General features: G+C 41.9%; 2 protein-coding genes across 3 annotated transcripts in view; both read right to left on the reverse strand.

The window, feature by feature from the left end:
• arhgap23b (Rho GTPase activating protein 23b) overlaps positions 1–22,647 on the reverse strand; it is a 331,034-nt gene that overhangs the window by 171,473 nt on the left and 136,914 nt on the right. The window lies entirely within an intron of this gene.
• On the reverse strand, positions 7,277–9,123 carry LOC307144099 (uncharacterized protein). Its single transcript, XM_079846102.1, has 4 exons — positions 8,884–9,123; positions 8,686–8,780; positions 8,498–8,596; positions 7,277–8,414 (listed from the first exon to the last, which is right to left on the reverse strand). Exons 1-4 carry the CDS (start codon positions 9,009–9,011, stop codon positions 8,131–8,133), a joined length of 606 nt encoding a protein of 201 aa, XP_079702228.1. The 5' UTR covers positions 9,012–9,123; the 3' UTR covers positions 7,277–8,130.

Raw genomic sequence — 22,647 nt, forward strand, 5'->3', positions numbered from 1 at the left:
AGCCTGTACAAAACAAATACTAGTGAATATACATAATTGGGAATCACGTAAAAAGGAAACTATTAGACATTTCATTTGACTATTAGAACTTTTATGTTGTTTTGGTTGCTTGGCTGCTTTCTTATAAAGGTCCAGAAATTTGTTTTTCGTCAGGTGTGTGATATTCTTTTTTAATATGATGTAATTACGTTGCTGTCTTGATGCCAGCCAATCACTTCATTGCTAATTGTGGTTTCTAGTATCGATACATCTGCCCTTTTCAAATTAATTTGAAGAACCAAATTAGCCAAGCGAAGAATGGACCCCTGGTCAATGAAAGAAGCTAGTTGCTCGGGTGTCAACGCTATGGGTTGGTATTAAAGCAAAGGGGGTGCTACTGTATGGTTTTCCTCACTGACTAGCAACATTGACACCCATTGTAGAATGATGAAGATGGTAGAACAAAGTCCATCTTGTATTGTAAATAACCTGCTCTGTGTGTATGTGTGTGTGTGTGTGTGTGTGTGTGTGTGTGTGTGTGTGTGTGTGTGTGTGTGTGTGTGTGTGTGTGTGTGTGTGTGTGTGTGTGTGTGTGTGTGTGTCTGTGTGTCTGTGTGTCTGTGTGTGTGTTTATACAGCCAGTTAACCGTCATGGCAGAAAAAAGAAAGGCAGATATCAGAACATTTTTTAGTGCACCAAAACGCAAAGTAAGAACCCTATAGCCTATTATCTCAAATAATCAAATTGAAAAAATGTTTTTCACAAGAAAAAGTGAAATATGCTAATATGAAAATGTTGTATTTGTGGTTAGACAGAAGAGCAGAAGATAAGTAGCGAACAAATTAATAGGCCGGCACAGACAGTGAGAAACAGGGAGTCTCAGGTAAGTTAGATTTTTTTTTTGGACAAAATTATGAATGGTTCTCTCTATCAACTATAACTATTACTCTATCAAGTTACTTTTTACTTATTACTCCTTTAAAAAGCAATAATATTTTTTTACTTATTACTTGGTATCAAAATAATTAGTTACGTTACTCTTTATATTACTATATTACTTTTTATTAAAAAGTGACGTACAGTCTGTTTTACAGTTTGTAAAACTGGGAACTGAACACACTTTATTGGAATAATAACCTTACAGAAAGAATTACCCCCACCCCCACCCCCACCGAGTGATAGTGGCAGTGGTATTGCTGTTGTGTACAGTAGTTTGGGTACCAGTAATTAGGAGTATGGAAAAACCTTTCTTTTATTTCTAGGAGCCAGAGTCAGAGAGAGAAGCAGGGAGTGAGAGAGAGCCAGGGAGTGTGAGAGAGCCAGGGAGTGAGAAAGGAAAGGAAGAAGGCACAATATTAGGCAGGGAAGAGAGTGAGAGCCAGGATGAGATGTTTAACAAGCCAAACCAGCCTGACCCAAGTGTCATTTCAAACCAGCAACTTCCAAATAAGACACTCAGGTTTCAGAAGAAGTGGTTCAGGGACTACCCATGGCTTCATTATTCTCCCAGTGCCAAAGGCATATTTTTTTTCATTGCATGCAAGCTTTCAAACAACAAAGCAGCACTCTTGCCAAGAATATGGACCCAGCTTTTGTCTCAACTGGGTTTCGAAATTGGAAAAGAGCCATTGACAAATTTTCAACTCACCAGCTAAGTCAAGCTCATAAAGTGGCGATAACAACATACACCCACCAGAAAAGAAGCATTGAAACACAGTTATCCACAGTGAAAGAGTAGCAGCAAAGAGAGGCTAGATCATGCTTGGTCAAAATAATTAAGTCAATACGCTTTCTTGCCCGCCAAGGTCTAGCTCTGCGTGGCCATGGTAATGATGAAGGGAATCTAAGGCAACTTCTGCAACTGAGAACAGAGGATGATGATGTGCTTAAAGCCTGGCTAAGAAAGCCCAACAATTATACCAGCGCTGAAATTCAAAATGAGATTTTGAATCTCATGGCCAACTCCATCGTTAGGGGAATTGCAAATACTGTTCAGGGGTTACCCAACCTGCAGTACTCCATTATAATTGATGGAACCCAGGATGTGTCGGGGGTTGAACAAGAGGCCATATGTATCCGTTATGTGGATCATGATCTTGTCCCTCATGAAGATTTTATAGGTCTGTATGAGGTGTCTTCAACAACAGGAATGGATTTGGCTCAGATGGCAACTGATGTCCTCCTGCGGTTGAACTTGCCCCTGTCCTGCCTTCGAGGGCAGTCTTACGATGGAGCTGCAAACATGTCTGCCCAAAGCAAAGGAGTTCAGGCAGTGCTCCGAGAGAAGCAAACTCTTGCTTTGTATGTCCACTGCGGCCCTCATTGTGTCAATCTTGTGACTCAGACAGCCTGTGGCTCATCCCCTGTTGTATCTGATGCGCTGAATTTGGTCCACAAACTTGGCACTCTTTATCACCAGTCTGGAAAATACAAGACTATTTTTAAAGAGATTTCCCAGTCTGAAGCAGGGAGTTTCAGAACTCTAAAGCCCCTCTGCCCTACACGATGGCTTCAGAGGATGGGGCCCGTCCAGGCAGTCATAGGACAGTATGAAGAGGTATTGCTTAGTCTGGAAGAAATGGCTGCATCTGGCTCCTCTGACACCTGTATAGTCGCAAGAGGACTTCTGGAGCGGTTTCAGAAGGGTCAGACTTTGCTTTGTCTTCTTCTTGCCTCTGAAGCCCTCAAAGAACTAGAGTGCCTCAACCGATCCCTTCAGAGCAAGACTGGAAGTGTCACAGGGATGCTTGCAGCAGTTGACTGTGTGAAAAAAACAGTCAAGGCAAAAAGGTCTGATGAAAGCTTCAATCGGATTTATGTATCGGCCTGTGACATGATCATTGAGCTGGGCATTGAGACCATCCAGATGCCGCATATCCGGAGACCTCCTCAGCGCTACACAGGAAATGCAGCAGTGTTCACACCAGTGTCCACCGAAGAGCACTATAGAGTGGAATACTTCAAAGTATTAGATGCTGTTGATGTACAGTTGACCAAACGCTTTGAACAGAGCAGCTTCAGTACCCTTAACAAATTGGAAAGGGTGCTAGTCGAAGGAAAGGTGGAAGATGTTGTCAGTCTTTACCCAGAAATTAACCGCCACTCCCTGGAGGTACAGCTGGCAATGTTTAAACATCAATATCCATCCAGCACCATCACTGACGCAGTAAATAGTCTCAGAGCTATGCTGCCATAAGTCCATGCTCTCTTTACTCAAGTAGAGTCTTTGGTTAGACTACTTCTTGTAGTGCCATGCTCCTCAGCTGAAGCCGAACGGAGTTTCAGCGCCTTAAGAAGGCTTAAGACATGGCTCCGCTCCACCATGAGTCAACGTCGTCTGAACAGTGTGGGCGTCTGCCACATCCACCAAGACAAACTTGAACAAATTGACACAGGAGAGATTTGCAAGCTCTTTATGTCTGCAAATGACAGTAGAAGGAAAATCTTTGGGGCCTTCATTTAGTCAATTAATGATTTAGTCAACCATTTAATCAACCTGTGTCTTTAATGGGGTTTTCCTGAGCACTTGTTTGATGATGTTTACTTTTGTTATTTGTTTTGTGTTTCTTCTTGCATCACAGTGCTACAGCACGTTACATTCCCATGCATTCATCTAGCATTACACTACTGATGTCTGATTGCTACATTGCATAGCTTTTGTATAGTTTTCCTTTTGTTAATATATTTTTGCTTTAAAAGTTTGGTTTTCTCGTGTCTCCCAATTTTGTTGCATCTCTTTTGAGCCACAGAGCATAACACTTGCAAACACTTTTCAACTTAATTGATTACAGTTTAAGGATCAGATATTTAATAAAATTGGTTACTACTTAAAACATTCCTTGTAACGAATTGGACAGCCTTTGTCAAAGAATGCTGTTTTTAGTACAGGGGGGTTGGTGGGTCTTGGAGTATTGATTCGGAGAGGAGGGGGGCCTTCGAGTAAAAAATGTTGGGAATCACTGTTATAGGCTAATATTTAAACATAGCCTAGCTATGAAACAAATAGGCTATGGTTTCTTTAACCCTCTGTCTGACAAAGCAGGTACCGTGCATTCTCAAGTTTTTTTCCTCATGACAGTCACAGCGGAAACAACTCACAATAGCTACTCTGTCATTTTTAGTCATACAGATAAGTACAAGACATAATTATAAACTATACACTGTCTACTTTTATTTGTGTACACAATACCAACAAAGGCTGTGGACTCAGCAAAGTTTTTAATTTTAAAAGCATTTCTAAATTCAGTTCATATTTCCAACAAACGAAATTCCAAGCCAAAATAACGAAATGGTAAAAAAACAACAACTTTGAGTTACCACCATGCGAATTTAAACCTTTCGCTCTTTTAATTTTAATTAATGCTTGAGTAACACGCCAGGGTCATTCTTTATTTGTGGTGACAAGTGGTGTCCCTCTACTTTAAAGCAGTTGAAATAAACTTTAAATACCAATAAATTGTAAAACATTTTCATGGTTGTATTCTGTAGGATAAACACTATTTGTGCACTATTAATAGATACATTTTTGTTTTAAAATACATATTTGAGAGAATGCATTTGTAACAAAATATGCATGTTCCCGCCATACCTCAGAGAGGTATCATGGAATGTAATTGTAACAATATAACATTTTTAACACAAATAAAGTGGTTATATTGTGAATATAGATTTTATTTAACATGTAAAATTGTATTTACTTTTTTCTTAGATATAAAAAAAAAAAAATGTGTGTCCCCCAAATTCATGTCTGTGGTGTTACAGCAATGGATGTCACCCCTTTAAGAAAAGGGGGAATCTATTTTGACTACTTCCTGTGTGTAAAGGTCATTGCAGGTTCTGGTTGATCTGAGGGGTGCATGCTGAGGACATTCTTTCTTATTCATTTTCATAAAATTGGCTAAATTTCTGACAATACTTCATGTGTTGCACTTTATTAGTGTCTGGTGTTATGTGTATAACTTGCAGATTTTACATATTTTAATCAAAATTTATTTAAAAATCTAAATGTTATTAAGCTTAAATTTTAATGGATATAGCATATTAAACTAATTTTAAATGCATAACAATACATTTTATTAAAAGAAAATAAAACAAGCATTTTTACAATTTCTGCCTCTCATTTGCCACCTCAATTGAAGAATGACCCGCCTATATCTCCTTCCATTAAACATAATGGCGTGGCCAAAAAGTTAATTTCCCACCCTGATTAAGACTAGGGCTGCACAATATATTGAAATTATCAAAATATCGCAAATTTACATATCGTGATATACATATCGCAATGGCTACTTCAACATTGTGAAAAGTGTAAGTGTTAGGTTGACGCATATAGCAGAGAATAGACAGAGCACACGACTGTTACTTATGTGACTTTCTTGACGTGTGCTGTCTGACACATACACCGAAACATGCGCACAAGCCGCCTCTCTGAAAGCGTGTGATCCCTTCAGTTCTGTTTCGTGTCTTGCTCCACACTCGAACTGTCAAATACACACACAGTTATGTCAACATGGCTGTCTTGATGAGTATTCATGTAAACACAGTCGATTATGCTTTAAGTGAACGATATCAATTGGGCAAAGAAACCGAATGCGTGTCAATAAGGATCCGTGCATTAGGTCTTAAAGTGACAGCCTGCTAATACAGTAAACCTGCTAATACAGCAAACCTGCTAATACAGTAAACCTGCTAATACAGTAAACCTGCTAACACAGTAAACCTACCGCTGTCTGTCAAACAACAAAAGAAAAAAAGAACATCCCTTAGTGCTCTTGGCTGAATAACCTAGCTTTATTATGTATCAGTGTATATTTAATTCATGAGAAGACTACTGTTTTTAGTTAATTTTTAATAAAGACAAATTAAAATAACAAAAATAATCATCCACCCCTAGTTCAGCTGTCTTTGTTTACCTTGATGTTCTTGATGTTAAGTGTTAGGTTGATATAACTATACATTACCAAGTCAAAGAGTTTTTGGTATTTAAAATGTTGCCATTACAGTTTTTGTTTGTTTACATTGATGTTAAAATTAGATTTGTGACATTTAATTTTTTCTAAAACACTGCTAGTCACTTTCAGAAGTTTTAAATATTATTTAAAAAAAACAAACATTTGTTTTATATTTTCCCAATAAGATGCGTATACGTAGCTACCGCTTTGAGAGAGATGGGGACACAAGCAGGAAAGAGACCATTTCTTTTCTAATATCTTCATGCTTTCTCCAGATGTTGCAAAGCAAATGACACTTGTTGTAAAAGGTCTGACGACCGAATTTTATCTGCCACAAGGTCAAGATATTTAGGCTACTTTTTAATTTTGCGATGCCAGAGAAAGTGAAACTAAAATCACCCGCGTGTGTGAAATGCGCTATTCAAATAAACTTGACTTGCCTACCAAGTTTATAGAGGTGTATGAGGTGTTTGGATTCGGCATGAATCCAAATGTTTCCCTAGCTGGGAGATATATATATATATATAATATATATATATATATATATTATATATATATATATATATATATATATATATATATATATATATATATATATATATATATATATATATATATATATATATATATATATATATATGTGAATAAGAGAGAGAGAGAGAGAGAGAGAGAGAGAGAGAGAGAGAGAGAGAATAATAATATCGTTATTGATCGCATATTATTTATTTATTTTGTAAACAAAGTTTTTGTGTTTCCAAGTCAAACTGTTTTGATAATCATTGCTTAGTAGGCTATGTGGTAACCGTTTTGGTTATAAAAGCAATTGTTTAGCCTAATTAAAGGCACCAAAATACAGGGACTCAAGTAAAAAAAATTCTGGGGGTGGACCCACCCACATTTATTTTGCTTCCGACGCCCATGTGTGTAACAGTAATGATTCAATCAGTCATCTGGCAGGAAGGCCAAAGTCTGAACACCTCACAGCCTTCGTGACTTTTCTAATCAAATCATACTTAAACAAAGGGCCTGTGTGTTGATGTAATCATCTACGCTGATTAGATCCGAGGCGTCATCGTGTAGCCGCAAGAGATTGGAGCGTTGAACTCTTTGGGCGTCGGCCATCCCCTCTATAAGAACAGGAGCGACCATCAACTCTTTGCATTAGAACAAGTCAAAGAATTAGGTTATACACAATTATCAGTAGAGGGTTTACTTTCTTTTTCTACATCAAAACCATCAGTATGGCCAGTTCTCATTAGGTACTTAAAAGAAACAGGTTTATTTGATAGAATTTAAAAACAACACTACAATTTTTTTTTTTTATTTATTTTTTTTTTTTTTTATTAGCATATAAATCCGCATTGAAGCTCCACACCCCAAGCAGTTGGTGGCGGTAATGCACCAAATTGGTATGCCAACCGCCAATAACTTTAAAGAAGAAGAAGAAGAACTCTTTGCATTCTCGCCACCACAAGGAAAGGACCTCTTGGCATTTCGCCATGGAGGGGAAGACCAACCCTGGTCTTCCCAACCCTGAGAGAAGGCCTCCCCGCACGGAGAGAGAAACCGGCAGACTTCTGGAGCGACTTTCCTAAACTTCAAAGAAGTTCTCCTGGGACCCGCAAATCCTTAGCGAACTTCCCCGACGATTCGAACTCAAGACACTTACACGAGAAGCCGTACACTGCATGAAAAGTGGGATTTTCGACCCCATAAACGCCTGTATACTCCTGGAAATCTCCCTAATTTTCGGCAGTTTTCGACAATTTAGAGGCAGCGAACGTCGCGTTCGTCTGTGCCACAAATTGTCGTAAACGAACCATGACGTAGGTGGAGAGCCCCCCCCCCCCCCGCTGAGAGACCGCGCGGAGGTGCGACGCCTCTAATTTGCATATGAATAGCAGCGAAACCAGAGAGTAAACGGCCAGACTTGAATTTACTCACTCACTATTGGCTGAAGCCACTACATTTAAAAAAGAAAAATCCCTCGTGATTGGTTGGCAGATCACTGCAAACCAATCATTATTGGTCCCCCTGGCTCATTATAAATGTAAACCCCAATAATAATAATAATAAATATATAACTTATGTTGTAATAATTTGTTTCATATTAATGTTATTGTGCTATGAAGTATTCATACCATCAAGGAATATATGGGAAAATTATACGGACCGTGCCGTTTATTCAAACAAGGGGCTTCATTTATAAGCATACAGCTGTTCATTCAAAGAAAGGGCTTCATTTATAAAACACAGCGGTTTACTCAAAGAAAGAGCTTTATTGTTAAACACACAACTATGTACAGTGCAGCAGTAATGTCTCGTAATGTAAAGTTCGGCGTGCTCCAGGCTGCGAGAGCGCGGTGGCCGCACAATCCATCCAGACACCCCGTCAACAAAGCCGTCTTCCTCGTCAAACATGAGTTCAATGGTCGCGCACTTCCAAACGTCCACCTCATCCAGCACACTCTTGCTTCCAGCAACTGTAATACAATCCATAAAGACAATAAGCAACCTGAAAAATACTCACATTGACAAAAAACGGATCTAATATAATAAATCTTACCCTTTTTCTTCTTGATCGACTCCGAGCTAAACTTCGCAGTTTCAGGTTGTTTGTATCTGAAGCTCCGGCGTGTCGATTCATAATACGTCTTACAGGCAGCTGGAAAACAATTACATGAGACTGGTATTAATAAAAACAGTCACGGTAAAATTAAACAAGGAATGAGAAACACATTAGAAGTTACTTACACACAATTTCGTCATGATCAGCGGTTAAATCTGGACTCGCGGAAATCTCTCCAAGCAGATAAGAGCTCACGGCTTCGTTATGAGGCGAGGATAGTCTGTGAAAACAAAATGTGCAGTTTTAAGCTCGGATCTATTAACGCATCCATTTCCTTATACAGCTGAATAAAAGCATATTCTTTAAATCGTAACGTTACATACCCATGCTGTGGTTCATAGCGGCTGCAGTTTGCCTCAGAGTTATGAAGACGAAGACAGCCTCCTGAAAATGAGTCCAAAAAGTTCGTCGCGTCCATGCAGAGATTGAGTTGAAGACGGTGTCCTGTCATTGTTGATCACGAAAAAGGAAAGCAGCAAAAAACATTAAAAAAAGTTTAAAGCTCGTCTTCTACGCGTCATGGCCATGACCTCGACCTCGCACCTCATTGGACTAGGGCTCTGATATGGAACGCGCCCGGGGCCAAATCTCTTTATACGAAACGCGTGACTTATGATCGTTTCAACCTTCAACACGCCCTGTTTTCCGCTTCACGCACAGTTTTAACATGTTAAGAAGACACATTTGAACGTGTTTCTTAACGCGCACATTCTGTACATGTCGAAGCGTAATATTTTTTTTTTTAAAGCAGACTTACCTTTAGATGTAGCCTAGGCTACATACATATTAATATAAGATATTAATTAATTGCTTAACTGACTACTGTGCTAGAGTAAAGTAGCCTAATGTTACAATGTATATTAAGTAAATGCTTAATATTATACAATTATTATAATTTATCTATATGGGTTATTGTTTGTTTTTTAAAGTTAGGCTATATATAATTTCTAAAAGTATAGGCTAATTTACACAGCACATATTTATAACTGAAAACACACACAACTTTATTCACTTTCACATAATAATGTTTTTGTAATTTGGTGTTTAGTTTGTTGTATAGTTTGTTTATACTGTTCTGTCTCTGTTTTGTTTCCAGGAACATCTGATGAGTGCTATAATAAAATGACTTCATTATATTTAAAATATGTTTTGATATTCATTTTATTTATATTATTAATATTTTATTTACCCATAAACGTGTCTTTAGGAAGCCATAAGTTATAGAGACAAGAATAACTTTTGCCATTTAAATGCCACATTCATTTACTGAGGACCCATACAGCCAATGATCATGTGTGAAAACACTTATACATAAATTGATCACTTAGAAATCAAAACTAAGGTTTGAGAAAGAAAGAATATGCATACAACAAAATATATTGTTTCATAGCAGCTTCAGTAACAAGTTCAAAACAAATTCTGCTGTAAACCGGCTCTAACAAGCCAATATAGTGTCAATATTCAGCTCAAGTGACTTCAGTGTTGATTCAGTTCAGTTGATTTCAGTTCAACTAAATTCCATGTTAATCTTGAGTACCTATAGAGTAGTGTTGCATCCGTCATATCTCTGTAGAGTCTTTAGTTTGATCATATTTATAACGCTGTACCGATTCTTTTCGAAAACACCCGAGCTCATGCAGGCGTGCAGAGCTAAAGAGTCACGGACACACACACACACACACACACACACACACACTACATCATGACATTATCCCTGGATAACTTTCGATTCACTATAAATGCCACCCAGTTGTGCATTGTGTAGTTAGATATATGCAAAAACAACATTTTTGGAAATAGTTAAAATAGTTTTGCACAAAGTGTTGCTTTTGCAAGAGATGTCTGATGTTTTGTGTGTAGAGTTACAAGAAATGGAGCCATATTTTCAGAAATTGTGTGTAAGCAATTAGATAAAACTGTAAATGAATCCAGTTTATTTTAGTTCAGGACTCATAGTCCAGGTGTTAGTAATCTGTGCTTAATCTTTGTTCCAGGCAACAATTTTTTAACTCACGATTAACTAGATTAAGGCCTACTCTTGGCATAATTTAAACCAGGAAACCACCTATTGAAAATCTGCATTGATAATTCATAAAATGTGGTGTGAGCTCAATTTAAATGACAATTACAGAAAAACACAATCTGACTTAACTATAAACACACAAACTTGTACTTTTCACATTTATGATTAATAGCCATTTAAAAAATCATTCACAGTGCAGGGTGGAAAAATTAATGTTGGTATGTAAACTGCTTTACTTGATTTATTTGTGTGCTTTGGTTCATTGTCTTGTTGCATCACATAACCTCTCTAAAGGTTAAAGACATGAACTGCTGTCCTGTATTTTTTTATTTTTTTTTACATAACATTGGTTATCGCTAATGACATACAGAGTAATTAATCTACACTGTGAGCCCGGACAAGTTGAATCTACTTAAAAAATTGGAGCAAACTGGTTGCCCTAAAAATTTAGTAATGTGTACTAAAACGAGTACATTTTACTTAAATTTAAGATAACATTTTAACTTAAACTTTAAACTTGTTTTAGTCAAAAAAATTCAGAACCTAGATAAAACTCCCCCTGCTGCTACTCTGATTTGCATTTGTGTAGCTCACAGCATCTTCATTTACATGATAAAGCCTCCCCTAGAATTAAGGGGAGGGGGGGTCATGGGGGGACAACTGCCAAGCAAGGCCCACGTCAATTTACCACAATTTACGGCAGTTTTCGGTGTTGCCTGCAAATTGCCGTGCACAGTCGTAAACCTGAAGTTTCACGGCAATCTACAGTGTCACATACTGACGAAAATCCCACTTTTCATGCAGTGGTAGTAATGCAAGTATTCTATTTCACAATCAAACTGCTTGGAAAAGGTTGTCTGAATTATTACCGTTCACGGGACTATGAATTTCTTGAGGGCTCTTGTGAAATTGCTGTGAAGCTGTCTATCGCTCTCTCTCTCTCTCTCTCTCTCTCTCTCTCTCTCTCTCTCTCTCTCTCTCTGTCTTTCTCTCTCTCTCTCTCTCTCCCTTGTTAATTCTCTCTTTCCATCATTCTTTTTCCCTTATTCATTAAGTTTCATTTTTCCTTGTTTGTACCATATTGTTTGTTTTCTCCTACATATATATGCATATTTCCCCCGTGTGAATCATAGCTTTGTAAACTGTAGTTGTTTTATTAAAACCCAATGATTGCATTGAAGTAAATCCGTATTGTTTTGTTCACAAATATCGAAGTCAATGAGACGTAAGATTTTAGCTACCCATTTAAGCTTGATTTTCTTGTATTACTACTTCAGTAATACAAATTGTATATAATTGTAATAATATTCATATTCATGTGTATTTTTGGGTATTAATATTATGCACGCGCGTTTTCGTTCGTTTGTTTGAACTGTGAGACAAATCGCGCAAAACGAACTCACTCACTGGCAAGGCACAACGCCGAGCTCAGCTTAACCATAATAACAGATGCTAAATTGGCAATATTAGATGTCCTGCAGAGATAACGAAATCTCTGTACAGTCCGTACATGCGTAATATTGTTTAATCCCGCTTGATTTGAACGAAGAAATCTTCTGTCAAGCGGAAGATTGAAGTTGAGCGAGTTTCCTCTATTCAATAATAGGCCTAATATAATATTAAATCGTTAAGATAAACGATAAAACTCCTGGTTTAACATTGGCTTAGCTGCCCAAATCGGAGACCTAAAACATTTGACTCATAAATGCTGACTGACCGACAGCCAGTTTGATAAATGTCTATTGGAGTTCTTGTAAATGTGACGTAAACAGATGGTAATTCCTGTATCCACATTTTTCTTGTGCAGCGAATGAATCCTGCCAAGTTGTTTGTGCCAATATAGAATGAAAAGATCCGCCGTGGTCTAAAAAGTCATTGTGATTTGTGTTAATTCTGTGTGCGACCATCATTTGATTTTTGGTCTGAGTCATATGAGCAGGCGCAAGACACCAGAGGGCGCGACCTCACAGCTCTCGAATTACACTTCACCAAAACTTTATCCCGAGCGGGCGCAACAGCGCCATCTGGTGAGCGTTCCTCCTAACTAACTCTAGTCTGGGTGGACTCGACTGCGCCATCTCGTGGGCATTTTCGGATAGTTCTACTCTCCGCTATTAATTTTGTTTTAACAAACTTAATTTCCTTCCTAAGTAGAGCATGTGAATTGTTTATTGATTACTGTTAGAAACGTTTTCATTTATGCAATTTTACTAAGCATTAGGCAGCAAAGGTTAGGCAGCATTAGGTTCTTAAAGTTACTGACTGTCCGCTTGGAAGGAAGGACGCCACCGTGCGGCCGTACCCTGCTAAGTCAGCTTACAGCTCTCTCTCTTTTCCACTTTCTTCCAATTCTGTGTGAAGTGCTTATTCCTGTTTTCCTTTCTGATTATTAATTTTTTTTTTGGTTAATGATGATACTCCAATGTTAGCATTAAATTGTTATAGGATATTATTTGGACTTGCTTTCTTTTATTTACATTCTCCTTACAGGCTTATTTAAATTTGAAATTGTTTTGAATTTAATTTGAATTAAGTTGGTCTTTTTAATTTTTAGTTTAATTAATTTTAATTTTAATTTTTTTTGGTTGTCTCTTTCTTCCTCTCATTTGGGTTCATTTTGATAGTTACCAACAGTATCAAAATTGCCTTTTGTTTTATCATTATTTGATAGAAACCTTTGCCTTTTCCTAAAATCACTCTCGATATAGGATTTTCCATTTTCTTTTCGCCTGCAACCATAAATCACTCGATCCGGTAAACAATAGAGTCTTAATTCATTTTGATTTAACCTGCTTACCCTCTTTGTGTATTTATTGTAGGGCTCACAAGCATCTGTGGTGAATTGAGAGTCTTCTCAAACTGGTCTCCACGAGCAAGGTTGTCCAACCGACGTGACCAGCACCGGCTGCATGTGAATCTCGGTTTCTTTTACCTCTGTCCGCCGTTGCGGCCCGCAGTGGCGACATCAGCAATTTGACACTCCAAAACCAGTCAACCAGTCCAGCTGACACACACAAGGCAATTTCTGGGACCAGTACCTAAACCATGGCTTAATAGGGGGCCACTCTTGAAAAAGAGGGTTCTAGGGAACGTGCCAATTTTGCTGTGCTGGCTGGCGGTTGACGGGTTGGTGTTGTCAGGTTGTGTTTAAAGTCATAAGCTGTTTGAATGGGCGTAACGCGATACAGAGTAACGAAGGACCGAGGACACGGCAGTTGGGTGTTTGGGAACGCCCGGAAGGCCGACTGTGCCGCTGGTTTTCCACCTGAGCGACCTCAATTCGCCCCGGATAAACTACATGTGATAAAACCCACATTATAAGCCGAATATTAGATACTCCCCCGAGTATAGCCTAAGCGTTTGGCCCACCTTTTCTCTCTAAGCCGCACCCTCTTCCTAGGTTTCCTACCCCGATAGCCACACATGCTGTAGGCCCTATCAGAAACTCTTACGAAAGGTAGCAGGCTTAGCCCCTTTAGTGTTTCTCTAACACTCCCAGCGTTCACGCTTATTTTCCTTTTTATTGCAGACCAATTCATTTTTGTGTTTGTTTTCACTGTGCTCTTTCCTACCTTCACTGTCCGGACTGTCGTAATCTTGTTTCTCTCAGTTCAACAAGAGACCCCAAGGAAAGCTAAGTAATAGTGACAACCGAGCAGCCGGCGTCACCAGGTGACCCAGAGGGCTACCGTCTGTCAAAGTCTCTATTTCAGGCCGACCCAAAAAGTGGCCCGCCTAATTGCCTAACTGTCTAACTGTTTACATCAGTTAGCCAAAATTCTTGTTGACGGCATGGTCCGTACAAGAGCTCGTTAACCTTAGAACAAACTTGCATTGGCCTCTTTGTGTGTGTGTGCTGTGTTTCTCTCGCCCACAGTGAACCAGTATGCCCCGTTCACCCAGTCCCGCTGTCCCTTGGGATCGCCTAGCGGTATGGCTGGAAGCAATGACGAGCACTGTTCTGTCTGAGGACACCAGGGATCTGCAACAGCTGAGCCAGGAGGAACTGGACACAGTGCTAGACAAGCTGACGGCACATGACCCGACGCAGAGTTACTCTCACAAAGAACTGGCCAAGATCCTCGGGAGCCTCACCCACAACCTTGTCGCCCAGGCACGGCTAAGAGAAAAGAGCCACACCGACCTGGAACAGGAAGCGGCAGCGCTAAAGCTCCAGGCCGAGGAGGCCCAGAGAAACCAGGCCCTCACCCAGCATGATCTAGATCAGCTACTTCTAGAGACCGAGAAAGAGGATGAAACGGACAAAGAACGAACGAAAGAAGTAGAAAGACTTCGAAAGACCCTGGAAAATCTGCGTCTGGACACAGACCGCAGAGAGCAGTCGGAGAAAGACACCAGGGAAGAACTTAACGAACAGCTCCGGCAAGGCGAAGCTCTCCTAGAGAGAGCCAACACTGCACTTAAAGACAAAGATGCTAAAGCCAAAGCCTACGAAAAACACTTGCAGGCTGGCCGAGCCGAGATCAATGAGCTTGTCCAGCAAAGACATGAGCTCAAAGATTAACTTGACCTTGTTCACAGAGAACTGAAACATTCCTATAAACTGCAAAGTGACCGGGAAGGGGAAACGCACCACACAGAGTTTCCCCAAAACAGCTGGTCCGCACCTTTTAGCCAAGAACCAAGAGCTAGAAAGGGGGGTGAGCCCACTGCTCAGACTGTCACCCGCTACCCTCCACGAATCCCCGCCAGCGGCGGAGGAAGGGAAGCCCTTCCAGGAAGTCAGGGTCAGCAGCCACGTAGCTCATAAAGACCTTGACAAGCTGGCCAGAAATATCCCTACGTTCAGCCCAGACCCTGCAGGAGGAGACGACGTTGATGCCTACTTGCAAGACATAGAATTTCACCTGCAGACTGTCGCTAACGCGAACACTTGGGACAGATTGTACCTACTCAGAATTACGTCTAACCGGGACGTACGCAGCTTTCTAGACCGTCAACCAGAGACTGTCAAAGCAGACTACTGGCAGCTATGACGAGCTTTAATTTGTGAACACTCTGATCCAGAATCAGACCAGGGGCTAATCGCTGCTGTGGACCTCAGGCAAGGTCGACTTGAAACCCCACTGACTTTACAGCCACACGTTTCCATCAGTCATGACAACCTCATGTCAGGACAGACTATCCCGGAGGTCTTCACCCTAGTCAACGAACAGGGAACGGTGATACCAGCATACACCAAAGGGGTCGCTGTTCGGCTCAACATGCGATGTGGCCAAACCTTAAACCACACGCTGGGTTTCTTCCAACCCTCACCTGAATGTGTGGACTCACACTTGAAGCCACACCCCTCACTGAAGTGTCATCTCGTGTAGTCTACATCCTCTTCAACAACTGCACAGCAACTGACATCAACATTCCCAAGGCCTACCAGCAGGGATGGCTAGTGAGCCATGACTTTCATGACTTTGAACTTGTACTACCCATCATTGGGCCCATTCCACCTGCACTGATACCCGAAGGGAGTACAGATAACACTGTTCACTGCACCCTTCAAATTCATTGCCATCACGTCTGTCATGCCGATGACCAAAGACCAGGTGTGCCGAACGGAGCTGACTGAGGACAGTCACCTCGCAGTATACACAGTCTCCCACCAGCCTGTCGGTGAGACTGATGAACCTGCTACACCTCTCAAGACCAACCTGATCTATGTAGACAACGTTCTCATGAAGAGCACAATGGTGGCCGACCACCTGAAAGAAAGAGACTATGTTTTGAACCAACTATCCGCAGCCGGTGCCAAGATCGCCCTCCACAAAGGACAGTGGTGCCGGACCAAGGTCAACTACGTGGGCCTGCTAATCGGATCCCAAGGCATTGAACCTCAGTCAAACCGTATTCATGCCATTCAAAACATCAAGCCTCCTACTAACGTCTCTGAGCTGCGCAGTTTTCTAGGGGTATGCAATTACTCCTGACAGATCATCGAAAGCTACTCAGACATTGCCAGACCTCTAACAGCCCTGCTGAAGAAAGACTGCCCTTTCGTCTGGTCAGACGCTCAAGAACACGCCATGACGGCACTAAAAAGACATTTATGCACAGCTCCATGCCTTGCTTACCCCGATCCACAGAAGGAATTCTACCTGGAAGCCGTGTTTTCCGACCAATGTCTCAGTGCTGGCCTATATCAACGACATGACCAAGACAAAAAGGTGGTCGCATATGCCAGCAAGACGCTTCTCCCACCAGAGTGCAAGTTCTCAGACTGTGAAAAAGCTCTGTTCTGCACGGTGTGGGCCATTCAGCGATTCTCCAACTACATTGGGGAAGAGAAAGTTATCATTGAGACTTGCCACCAGCCCGTAATGTTCCTCAACAGCCAACGCATCCGAGATGGCGTTGTCACTAATTCACGTATAGCCACATGGTTAATGGCCCTCCAGGGACGCAATGTTGAGGCACGGTACGCACAGAATCACAAGTCTGCACTGGGCAATGGCCTGGCTGCATGCCAAAACTGCTCTGATAACACGCCTGCTGCTGCAGCGGATGCACAAGAACCCCAACAACAACAACTGACCTGTCACAGACACTTTGAACCGAATGCGTGCCAGGGCATGCCCACGGCCTAGGTCGATGGGTGCTCCTACAACCACGACGGCATCCTCATGGCAGGTGCAGGAGTGCTGTGGGTGAACGATCAGCCGTGCCCACCACAACACTTCAAGTTGGGTCCTCAGTCATCGCAATATGCAGAGATAGCAGCTATTCTCATAGCCCTACAGATCGCATCAGCACATGACATCAGAGAACTGCTCATCTGCTCAGACTCTAACTATGCCAGACTCAGTTTCGTGTGCCACCTTCCAAGCTGGAAACAGAATGGTTTCAATACCGCTAACAACAAGCCAGTCAAACACCAACACCTGTTCCAGGAATGTGACAACATCACAAGAACACATGACCTGACAGTGTACTGGAAGAAGGTAAAAGCACACTTGAAGCTACCAGGTCTCGACAAAGACTTAAATGACCAAACCGACGCCCTCGCCAAGACGGGCGCACTACACGGCGACATGTGGGTACCCCCAAACCCCACATCCAGCCCCAACGTTGCAGTGCTAACCCGCAGCAAGCGACCTGCCCCGGCTACAATGCCCGCCTCGCAGCCCCTATCGCTAACTCCGCAGATGTCCAACAACACACCATGTGCTGGACACCACGACACCATGGCCACGAATGACACACTGAAACATGTGGCATATTGGCCCGGGATGCAACAAGATGTGGCAGAATATGTCAGAGAGTGAATGGTTTGCTGCCAGTTCCAACCAGCAAACCCGAACCACAGAGCCCCACTGGAACGCAGAGGGATCACGTTCCCGTGGTCAGACCTACAAATCGACTGGGTGGGACCACTGCCCATGTCCGCAAGAGGCAACAAGTACTTCCTCAAGGTGGTGTGCCAGTTTACCAAATGGGTAGAGTGCCTGCCAGCACCCAACGACACCACCCAAACCACAGCATACCTCCTGATCACCAATTGCCGGACGCACACCCAGAAAGTGTACGTTCGACTCGACCCTCGCAACGTCTACAGAGCACACTACCCCCACGCAGTAGCCCAGTACAGCTGGGCTGGTGCCCGGTGGACAGAGGACTCTCTCCTCCATGCAGAGGCCGATGTCAAGCACATGCTCAACCAACTGGAGAAGATGACAGTCACCCAAGTGGAGTTAGGCGGACACAACCGCCGCTCCAAAAGGTTCCTGGGAGCGTTGCTCGGAGCCGTCGCCGCCGTTGGAACTCTATTTAACATTGGCATGTCCAGTGTCAACGCCGTAAACATAGCCACGATAAGACGGTATGTGGCTGAAATTCAGACTGAACTTCCACAGCTAAAACAGCAACTCATCACACAGAGTGCAGCTTTACAAACTGTCGGTAAAACATTGAGAGGAACGGTGGTAATTCTAAACATCCACAGTGTCCTGTTGAACCAGACCGTGAACTCCATGAAACAGCTGTTTACAGTCTTCCAGAATGACTATGCTCAAACGCAGCTGGTCACAGCCTTAATGACTGACATGCTACGGGAAGTAAGCTCCTCCATCGACAGCTTAGCCATGGGTAGAATCCCACCATACCTTATACCCTTAAGCCTGGTGCAAAGTGTGCTGGCGTCCGCTATCAACACAACCACCGACCCTCTGCAAGTACACCTTGCCTACTCTCTGTGTAGCGCCATTCACCTTTATGTGGACCCCGAGCAGAAGGAGATGGGCTTCCTTCTTAACTTACCCATCATCGAGTCGAGCCGAATCTACCGACTCAAAGACATTATCAATGTGGGCTTTTGGAAGGGTAACACACACCTTAAGGTGCGCACTTCCGAGGTGGTCGCCTACCACGACAGCGATACACAGCTGTACTTAGCCCCGAACCTGCACATGTGTACCCTGACTAAAGACATTCACTACCTCTGCCCTAGCAAGCCCTTCCTCAGAGACAACACCGAAGGAATCTGCGGACTGCAACTGATGATCAGCGACACCCGCTGCCCTACCGACGCCACGCCTCGTACCCAAGTCACCGAGACGCAGGCAGAGATCGTAGGTGACAGGTGGCTTGTCAACACTCCGGTGCGTACCGCTACGCTGATCTACGACCAGCATGACACCGCCACCCGTATCAACTTGCTTGACCAGAGCATGTGGATCCAAGTACCGCGAGGGGCCATCCTCTACCTGGACGATTTGGCTTTGTACCATCTTCCGAGTGAAGAGTATCAGTCAGAGCTAGAAATCCCAGCCTTTTTCAAGGACCACAATGTCACCCTAGATCCAGAACTAGAACGGTGGATTGAAAAAGGGGGGCCTCAGCTCATTGACATTGCTCCCCTCGACACAGCCCTCCAAGCATTGTCCCGATTGCCTATCCTGAATACCTCGCCTGTTGTCCAAACCTGGACCGCAGCTGACACAGCGCTATGTATCTCCATGATCATCGGCAATACCCTAACCCTGGGCATAGCCTTTCTCCTGTACAGAAAGTTCAACGAGATGAGAACCTCTACAGCCAAACTCACGACAGCTGTGTCTGGAGGTCTCCGATGGAAACCCTGGAGGGAGGGTACCACGCCATCGAGCTGGCTCCTCAGCCATAACGAACACCTGCTATCCAACCGTCCCGATTCACCCGCCATCCGACCATTGTGATGGGGGTTGTCCGATAATGACCATAGGACATCATCCGACAAAAAGGGGTACTGTAACAGTAATGATTCAATCAGTCATCTGGCAGGAAGGCCAAAGTCTGAACACCTCACAGCCTTCGTGACTTTTCTAATCAAATCATACTTAAACAAAGGGCCTGTGTGTTGATGTAATCATCTACGCTGATTAGATCCGAGGCGTCATCGTGTAGCCGCAAGAGATTGGAGCGTTGAATTCTTTGGGCGTCGGCCATCCCCTCTATAAGAACAGGAGCGACCATCAACTCTTTGCATTCTCGCCACCACAAGGAAAGGACCTCTTGGCATTTCGCCATGGAGGGGAAGACCAACCCTGGTCTTCCCAACCCTGAGAGAAGGCCTCCCCGCACGGAGATAGAAACCGAAGAAAACTTCTGGAGCGACTTTCCTAAACTTCAAAGAAATTCTCCTGGGACCCGCAAATCCTTAGCGAACTTCCCCGACGATTCGAACTCAGAAACTTACACGAGAAGCCGTAGTAATGCAAGTATTCTATTTCACAATCAAACCTCTCTCTCTCTCTCTCTCTCTCTCTCTCTCTCTCTCTCTCTCTCTCTCTCTCTCTCTCTCTCTCTCTCTCTCTCTCTCTCTCTCATCATTCTTTTTCCCTTATTCGTTAAGTTTCATTTTTCCTTGTTTGTACCATATTGTTTGTTTTCTCCTACATATATATGCATATTTCCCCCGTGTGAATCGTAGCTTTGTAAACTGTAGTTGTTTTATTAAAACCCAATGATTGCATTGAAGTGAATCCATATTGTTTTGCTCACAAATATCGAAGTCAATGAGACGTAAGATTTTAGCTACCCATTTAAGCTTGATTTTCTTGTATTACTACTTCAGTAATACAAATTGTACAAACATAAGAGATATTATTTGTCCTGATCAAGCAGATTAATGTTTCTTAAGGTTGGTAAGATTGATAATTGATGAAGAAATCAATTTGGATAAAGGTTACTTTTAAATGAGTAAAGGTTCCGTTATACGTTGATATTGTCTGTACAACAAGCAAATCATATTCATAGACTCATGAAAATTTATACCATTTGAATTAATTATTCCCCGAAACTCATTGTTGTTACAACTGTATGTCTAATGTAATTTACTTGTTATTTATTTTGCTTGTTATCAGAAATAATCTACTCTAGAGGTAACTTATTCTGGCTGTGTTTAATGTTACACTTGGCATTAACATGCGAGCACCGTGATCATCAGTCAATCAGGACACGGCGAGTTTACATTTGTTCACATCAAGTGGTCGCCATCTGGACAACTGATCGGATTTATGTTTCCCGCAAAATATTTAAATGTGCCTTTATCACGGAGTGCAAAACAACTTTCGCTTCGTCCTCTATTAATGGCAGTGCCCATAGAGCACGGGATTTTTTGTGATGCATTCATACAATCAATCTCAAATAGGTTAACGTTACTTTATCTACATGTTAACTTTCCCAACATTAATCTTATGTTATGAAACAAAGAAACATGTTATTCCGATGCATTGCATGATTGAAGGTGAGCGCGCAAGCATTTATAGATAGCCTACTGTACAGAAAACGGCATTACACGATCTTATAAGGGTTAGTTCACCCAAAAAAATGTATTCTGTCATTATTACTCTCCCTCATGTCGTTCCAAACCTGTAAGACCTTCGCTCATCTTCGGAACACAACTTAAGATATTTCTCTTCTTCTCTACGGTCTTACGGTTTGGGGTCGACATGAGGGTGAGTAATTAATGTATGAATTTACATTTTTGGGTGAACTAACCCTTTAAGGGGGGCGTTTCCCCCACTCTATATTGCAGACAGAAACGGGAGATTATTTATAATAAACATGCTGAAACAATAAAAACATGTAAATTAAGATAATGCTGCCCAATTAAAATGAAAGATGATAGCGCATAAGAAAGATAACGCAGCCTCTGTTGTTGTTGATTCTTTGCGGAAGTCTACCGGAAGTTAAGTTTGGGCCACAAAAGCGTGCATGCGCAATAACGTTTGTTTATGTTGTTGCCGTTGAAACCGTCTATACTTAGCAGCGGTCTGATATCAAGAAATAAAACACACCGCAGTGTGTTACAGAGGAATTCAACCAAGCCATGTAATAATTTGATTTAATTCACAGTACAATTGACCATATCTACACACAACACAACACAACTTCTGCACTACAAATTTTGCCAAGATTGAAAAAGCAAAAATACGTGTCGCACAGATGAACGCTATAGCCTATCACACCATGATCTGACTGCTCTCAATTCACAACAACATGCATCCATCCAATCTACATCAGGCATTTTGACCAAAACTTGAAAGCATCCAATCCTCATCATCATCATCATCATCATCATCATCATCATCATCATCATCATCACATCTATTCCAGAATTCAGCAATAGATTCAAACAATAATTAAACAAGATACTAACTACTCCACGATCATCTCCACCAATGCTTGCTGGCTGTACGAACGCAAACCGCAACTAGCTAAAGCAGCAGAACGGCTAAATTTATGGTGAAGCATTGCTGCCACATACATATTATTTTTTCCACTCAATTTTGTCATAATAACGAGATCTTATGCCGTTAAAACATTTTTCTTGTTAAAACGAAATATATTTTCTCCTAATAAGGACATGTGTTGTACAGTGGTGTGTACAAAATATGCCTGTATCCACATTAGAAAATTCAAATAGCCCATGCCTTTGTCACACTTCCATGTCTGAAAAGCAGAAGCAAGCTCAGCGTAAAATAGGCTCTTCCGCTGCCTGTATCAGCAGCAGTGTCCATAGCACGAAAGTATTGCAATTTATTGATGGAGCCTGCAGTTCAGCCACGGGTAA

Source organism: Gobio gobio (assembly GCF_949357685.1).
Source record: "Gobio gobio genome assembly, chromosome: 20".
Lineage (NCBI taxonomy): Eukaryota > Metazoa > Chordata > Actinopteri > Cypriniformes > Gobionidae > Gobio > Gobio gobio.

Excerpts from the sequence above, each read along its gene's own strand:
- LOC307144099 (XM_079846102.1), bottom strand. The coding sequence starts at position 9,011 with ATGACAGGACACCGTCTTCAACTCAATCTCTGCATGGACGCGACGAAC. Across the intron at positions 8,781-8,883 it reads CGCTATGAACCACAGCATGG|ACTATCCTCGCCTCATAACG; the intron begins GTATGTAACGTT and ends TTGTTTTCACAG. Across the intron at positions 8,597-8,685 it reads TGATCATGACGAAATTGTGT|CTGCCTGTAAGACGTATTAT; the intron begins GTAAGTAACTTC and ends ATTGTTTTCCAG.